Below are 7,500 nucleotides of genomic sequence, written 5' to 3' on the forward strand. Positions count from 1 at the left end.
GGCTGTGCTGTCCCTGTACGCCTCTGGTCGTACCACAGGTACGAACATTCAACACTCTCACAAGCAAAACCAGCACAACACAGTTAGTCTGGTATGGCAGTAGAGGTTTTTGTTTTCTATATCCCCTCCACAAATGCGCTGTTTGTGTCACAGGTATTGTGCTGGACGCTGGTGATGGTGTGACCCACAACGTGCCCGTATATGAGGGCTACGCGCTGCCACACGCCATCATGAGGCTGGACTTGGCCGGCAGAGACTTGACTGACTACCTGATGAAGATCCTCACAGAGAGAGGCTACTCCTTCGTGACCACAGGTAACCAGGAGCACACTCAGTGACCACTCACAATGTGCATCGATGGTGACCAATGTTGGAAGTGTGGGATTCCTCAGAACGTCATAAACTCTTTGAGCTTTCTTGTATCATTGGCTCTGCACACAGCATGTCTGTGTATATATATATTTGAATAATTATGGATAAATAAAATATAAATTTATATTTATAATATAAATATAAGGCAAAAAAAGATAAGGCAAAAGTTTTGTATGTTGTGTTTAAAAACCCACACATAATATTCATTGTCATAAACATGGTAATGCTGTATGTGTGTACCTTACTCAGAAAGAGTATCTGACAGTTCTCCTCAACTGTTTGAGCTTAACAGTAAACTTCAACACCCCTTGGTTTTCATGTAGTGAGACACCGCTTACTGGTTGTTGAATGGTACTGCACCCTCATTAGGGCTTCAATGAGGTGCATTGCTCAAGCAGACTATGATGTCTCTTCATTGGGGACTCAGGGACGGAAATAAAAGGCGAAAACTCTGTTTTATCTTTGTGACAGCCGAGAGAGAGATTGTCCGCGACATCAAGGAGAAGCTGTGCTATGTGGCCCTGGACTTTGAGAATGAGATGGCCACCGCCGCCTCCTCCTCCTCCCTGGAGAAGTCCTACGAGTTGCCTGACGGCCAGGTCATCACCATTGGTAACGAGAGATTCCGTTGCCCCGAGACTCTTTTCCAGCCCTCCTTCATTGGTAAGTAATGTAAGGACACATGGTACACAGTGTGTTGTGTTGAGGCAGCCAGGGGTGCCGGGAGGTTTTTGGGGTTCTATTTTTTAAAAATCTATTTTTGCCCCTTGCCAGATGCAATTGCTTCAGTCAAAAAAAATAATTTCCGGAAAAAAAAATCTGAATGAAATCAGTATGAGGGTATGGTAAGAGCAGGCTAATTCTAATACTTAATCATTTTAAAAAATATATCATTAGGCCTAATAAAAAATAACCTACTGCCAACGCGTTGTATATAGATGTCACTTTCCCCAGTAATCTCCCCTGAACTTTCCTCTAAAGTAGGTGACAAGTAGGGACATCTATCAGGCCTTCTGATTCACATCATATCTGTCTGCGTCTTTTCTGTAGTTTCCGGATTCCTCAGCTCGATACATAATGCATTGGTTTTTCTTTTTAACCACTGCCAAGTAAGCAGCACCACAGCTGAAATATTTATTCAATGAATAATTCTCATTACACACAGTAACACTCAACGTGTGTGAGGGAAAAAAAGTATTTCTGGTACATTCGCCAGTCACGTGGTGCCATTGAAAGAACAGACAAGTGAACTGAACTGTTTTGCCCATAAAGTTTGCCCAAATTAGACGTTTTTTGGGGGTTTCTCTTATAGCGAAAGCATTAGAGAAAATGACAAGGTGAGTGATTGCCTCTCTGCTAGAGCTCATTTGAAAATTAGATGACAGGATTGTTACTGCAGGCCTTAGATCTATTCATGGCCAGTGAAGATTGTTCATCATCGATTCTAAACTTCAATTACTTTTCTCATCTGTGGGGAAGACGTTTGAGGACCTAAGGTAGAGACATCGCCCAAACTCCTACACTTTTTCTTCTCATCTCCTCACCACATCACAGCTGTGTGTGTGTGTGTGTGTGTGTGTGTGTGTGTGTGTGTGTGTGTGTGTGTGTGTGTGTGTGTGTGTGTGTGTGTGTGTGTGTGTGTGCGCGTGCGCGCGTGTGTGCGTGAGAGAGAGAGAGATCTGACCTTGGCTGTATGGTGAACAAATGTGCAATGATGTGTGTAATGTCTGTATGTTTTTTCTGTATTTATGTATGTATGTATGCTACTGGACACCTTAATTTCCCCCAGGATTTCCCCCAGGATTAATAAATGATCTACGCTCTACTCTGCTCTACTCTATGTTCATTCCCAACCAAAGTCACACTCAATTATGATCTCCCATCATGGTATGTTTTTTGATATGCACAGATGACATCTTGACCGTCTGACATTGGTTGTCGCCATTGCTGCTGTTTCTGCCTCCAGGTATGGAGTCTGCTGGCATCCATGAGACCACATACAACGGCATCATGAAGTGTGATATTGACATCCGTAAGGATCTCTATGCCAACAACGTGCTGTCTGGTGGTACCACCATGTACCCTGGTATCGGTGACCGCATGCAGAAGGAGATCACAGCCCTGGCTCCTAGCACCATGAAGATCAAGGTGAAGCACCTCAAACTCTTTCAAATACTTAAATCATTCCTTTATTTGGAAAGACACATTGTTAAATAATTGTTATCATTACTTACCTTTATAGTGTTTCAAGCTATTCAATAGATGTCTACAACTTGAACTGGCGATCCCAAACGTTTGAGCAATAGTGTACCTAAGCATGGTTCTTTGAAGATAGTTTTCCTGCAATTAAAGATAGATAGATAGATTAAAAAAAACATCCTCAATACAGTAGAGTACTACATACTGTATACTCATTACTTCCCACCATAGATAAGGAAGATTAAAACATTAACCGTCTCGTAAAAGCTGTGTACACATGCCTACAGCAAACCTGCTTGCCAGTCACCCCCATTAAGAAAATGCAAACCCAATTAACATTTTTTCCCAAGGCAATTATGTGTGTCTCGGTATCATAGTATGATTCCTGACAAACACACAGCAGCTTAAGGTTTACAGAAAACAATTATTCCCCCATCCTGCTGTGCTGTGCAGAGGAGCCCAAGATTTCCATGTAATTATCAGCTCACACTCAAAGTGTCTCACTTCATGGCAACACACGGCATTGTGTTAATTTTTTATTTCTCTGTACCATATGCAGATGTCCTCACAGTTGTTGTTTTTTGTCAGGCACTGTGACAGTTTCCAGGATAGTGTTATTTGTGTTGTATACTGTATGTGTACTGTATGGAACTGTACCTCATGGACTTGTGTGCTTCTAGTAGTAGAGTAGTAGAGTAGAGTGGAGTAACTTATTGATCCCCGGGGGGGGATTCCGGTGTCAAGTAGCTTACATAAATACACATAATAAATGCCCACATGGACATTTCTATAACACGGGTAATAGACAGGGAGGGGGGAAAAAAATAAAAAAAAAATGAATGGAAAGGGGGGGGGGATTCCGGTGTCAAGTAGCTTACATAAATACACATAATAAATGCCCACATGGACATTTCTATAACACGGGTAATAGACAGGGAGGGGGGAAAAAATAAAGAAAAAATGAAAAGGCAATTGTGCCAAAAACATGTGCGTGTAAAGGTAGACAAATGTGCAAGAAACATACTCTGTGTGTTGAGGTAGACAAGATTAACATGACTAACATGTGTTGTCTTCCTCCAGATGATTGCCCCACCTGAGCGTAAGTACTCCGTATGGATCGGCGGCTCCATCTTGGCCTCCCTGTCCACCTTCCAGCAGATGTGGATCAGCAAGGATGAGTACGAGGAGGCCGGACCTTCAATTGTCCACAGGAAGTGCTTCTAAATGCCACACTCCTCCCGTCCCATCTCCTCTCCTCTCCTCTCCTCTCCTCTCCTCTCCTCTCCTCTCCTCTCCTCTCCTCTCCTCTCCTCCCTTCATCATTTCCTTCTCCTTCCCTTTTTTATGTCGGCTCCCTCCTTCTTGTTTTGTGTCTTCTGTGTCCAATGCCATGTCCACTGTATCTCTCAGTTCTGTTGTTGTTGTTGTTGTTGTTGTTGTTGTTGTTGTTGTTGTTGTTGTTACACACCCCTCACTGTGCATCCATTTCACCATCATCATCATGTACTGTATGTCTCCATGACATCTACGTTCCAATTCCAAATTGGCAAAAAACTACTGATTAAACTGAGGAATATTTCAATCGTTTACTTTTCAAATAAGGTTGCCTTTTGTGGTTATTTTGCTGTCCCAAATAAAACACTTTCTATTCATTTCCTCTTCATAAGGGATTATAAACACATTCATAAAGGGTTATAATGCATCCATAAGGCTTCATGTTGATTAACAAGTAGTTGCACATACAACGTACTTACTTCACTTATAAGGCATTATCATTAGGTATTTTAAACCTTTATATCGTAATATGACTTTGTGCATTATGAAGCTTCAATGGACTCTTAATAATGTCCATGATGAAATGTCTGTTATACACCTTGCTATTGTCATACACATTGAAAGAAAAGGCAAGGATGTTTTCAATCATAGTTTGAGAAAATGGGATTGCACCCACTGTGTCCACTGGGTGGCAAAAAAGGACCATCCCTTCCCATCCCATCATCCCTCCCAATCGAAGTTACCAGATGAGATTCTCCCACAAGGATGCTGCTGCTGATACATTTTCATTCCAGTAGGGAAAGTGAATGCTGATAGCCGATAATTTCCAGTGATTAAATATTATTGCGTCTGAGTGAATTATACCTTTTGCAAAGAGTTAAGAATCAATGACTTACACAGTTTTTGCCCATTTGTTTGATTTTTCTCCCCCACAAATGAGAGGCTGTGGGATCATGGCGAGAATACCCAGAAAATAGGTCGGTAAAAATCTAGGACAGAGCCATCAGTTTCTTGGTGGCACGAAATATGTTTTATAGATCCTTTCCCGTTCAATCTATCACAGAGCTTATCGTGGCAAACAATTTAGAGAGCTGAGTCTGTCCTGTCATCAAATGCCAACAACACCTTTTCTATGCACACGCCCATGAAATATAAAGTTCTGCGCAGGTTCTAAAATAAATCTTTGATATTGCTTTTTGACATAGCCTATTAGATAGGCTACAGAATTTTGAAGATAGGGCACTCAATTATTTAGGCTATATTCTATAAACCCTTCCATATTCCACTCTTGACCATTCACAGCCTATAGCCTACATTCTGTTCTATCCTTCCCCCAAATCTACTAGATGTGATTTTCCCCATGTGTAAATCCTGCAGAAACAGACCATGTTCTCAGCTACTGCTGTTACTGTTATCATATCTCCTGAGGTGCACCTGGAGGTCAGGGTGCCAAAGCTGCTGTTGTAGTCTAATGTTTGCCAGTGGTGGTGTGCTGTGCTGTCTGGCCCTGACCCAGTTTTGGCTGCCAGAATAGTCAAAGACGAATGAAGGTGAAGGCGTGATGAGAAGGGGGCAGGTGATTTATACACCCACAAATGCTGCTCTTCTGAGAGCAGTAGGTGTGGGGAGGAAGGGTGGAGGAGGGGGCGGTTATTAATTTCGAACATGGCCAACCAACGCAATAAGGTAGGCTACATTTTAATTTGCCATGGTGGTCCCTCCCCATCTGACACTTATTGGAATGCTATATTAACCAACTGTTTGTGTCAAAGGCAGGAAGCAATGGTGTGTTAGTGTTAGAGTATGGTAATATTAAACTAGTTTATTGGTCACATTTTATCATCGGTCCACACGTGCTCACACAATCTGTTTTAATTGAAAGTAGTCTGTGAGTGGCTACAAGACGGCGAGCGTCTCGCGCGCATCCTCCAATCCGCAGCATCCCACTCGGCGCTGCTTTGCGAGGTCCGCTGTACCGACTGATATTTCCTCTCCTCAGCCTCTTTCCCCCTCTCCTCCCGCCTTCCCCTCCTCCTGCATCCACTGCAACAGCTGCACACACACACACACACGGTCCCACACAGCCACCTCCCCCTGCTTGTAATGCGGAGAAAAGCCGTTTACCTCAGACCACGCTCTCGGAAGGTAGGATATCACTTAGCCTCTTTTGTTTTGGAAAAGAAAATAGATAATCGGCGCTGGTGGGAACTCGAATGGCATTAGGCTACTTTGGTCTGTTGTTTGGGAATTTCATTACCTGTCAACACGGGGGAAAGTAGGATACAGTGAACATCATAAAGGTGAGCATTTTGGGCTTTTCAATCAACCATTTCTAATGAGGCTACTTTCCCCTTTATCAAGTGAGAAACTTCTTCGCATGCATTATTTTTTTTATGTTTGCGTAGTTTCTTTCTGTCGTCAGCATTGGCTTTTGCATTTCCATGGTAGTTAGTCGATACTTGCAAGTACTGAAGGAACTTTGCGGCTTATCATAACGAATGGTGAACATTTTTATGCAAAGACATGCTGTGCCCTATTTCATTTAGTCTCTGCGTTGAAAACTTTACCTGCGCGTCTACAATTTGTGTCATAGAGCACACGTACACTGCGTTATTGTTGTCGACCTCACTCTTCATCTACCATTAGGGAAAAATCCAGAGCACAAATGGACATACTCCATAGGCTACTCCACTACTACTAGCACTACAGTTCAACCTCCCTGGACTTCATCATTGATTACAGCAGTCAGAATTACCTGTGCCATAATTACTGGAGGCAGTGAATTCTGTTGTGGAATTGTCCTTAGGTTGTGAGGCCCACTAAATTTGTTCAGTCTGGGCAGATCCAGTGGGCTATGGAGGTGTATGCTGGACCAAACCCCATTTCATTACAAACTGGGAATAACTGACGTTATGCCAGGGTCTATTTTGTTGTCATATAGGCTAGCTTCTTTACCCAGCATATTAAACAAACAGCCAGAAATGCTGAGACATTTGAGCAATATTGTGTGGGATGGTGTCAGACTGGTTAACTGATATTCAGGATGGAGAAAACTATCAGCATTAGTGGGTTAGATGTAGTAAGCTACAACTTGAATATCAGTGGGATAGATGTAGTAAGCTACAACACTATATGGGTGTAAGTGTAGTATAGTACAAACAAAATATTACTTGTCGAGAATATCCAGTGCAATATTCCTAAATAGCCTACAGTGTAGGTATAGAATAATTTTGCTCATTAATTAAGTTTTTCTGGGCATTTTGGTAATGAGCCATTTCGTGGAGCACAGGTTTTTAATTAAACATTAATTATGTGTAGGATACATACTGTGTAATATTATTTTTATGATATTGCCCACCAACTCATTTGAAGGTCTTTTGACATCACTCCAGAGTCCTGGGACAGATAGACAGCAAAAAGCATCACAACAATTTTTTTTTCAGAGGGAAAAGATGAAAAGTTGTATCGATTATGCCCTGCCTTGCCTTTACTTGGTTTTGTTTATCTTGGTACCTTCTGGGCTCATCCTGTTTTGGTCCTGAGGTGGCAGTCAATTGCTTTTGATTTTTTCTTCTTCTTTGAATTGTTTTTTTTCTTCTTCCCCCTGCAGTAGTGCTTATCTGAAATAACTGCTTGAAATCTGCTTGTTTCTCT

At 42.1% G+C, this 7,500-nt stretch overlaps 1 protein-coding gene across 1 annotated transcript in view; it reads left to right on the plus strand.

Annotated features, from left to right (window-relative positions):
- The window catches only part of acte1 (actin, epsilon 1), a 7,411-nt gene extending 3,239 nt beyond the window's left edge, over positions 1-4,172 (plus strand). The window contains exons 5-9 of the mRNA XM_063196941.1: positions 1-38; positions 154-315; positions 844-1,035; positions 2,339-2,520; positions 3,652-4,172. The exon at positions 1-38 is cut by the window's left edge and continues 47 nt beyond it. Coding sequence (XP_063053011.1) covers positions 1-38; positions 154-315; positions 844-1,035; positions 2,339-2,520; positions 3,652-3,795 — 718 coding nt within the window. The 3' untranslated portion in view covers positions 3,796-4,172. The remainder of the gene's footprint in view (positions 39-153; positions 316-843; positions 1,036-2,338; positions 2,521-3,651) is intronic.
- Positions 4,173-7,500: the final 3,328 nt, after the last annotated feature.

This window comes from Engraulis encrasicolus, chromosome 4, assembly GCF_034702125.1.
Source record: "Engraulis encrasicolus isolate BLACKSEA-1 chromosome 4, IST_EnEncr_1.0, whole genome shotgun sequence".
NCBI lineage: Eukaryota > Metazoa > Chordata > Actinopteri > Clupeiformes > Engraulidae > Engraulis > Engraulis encrasicolus.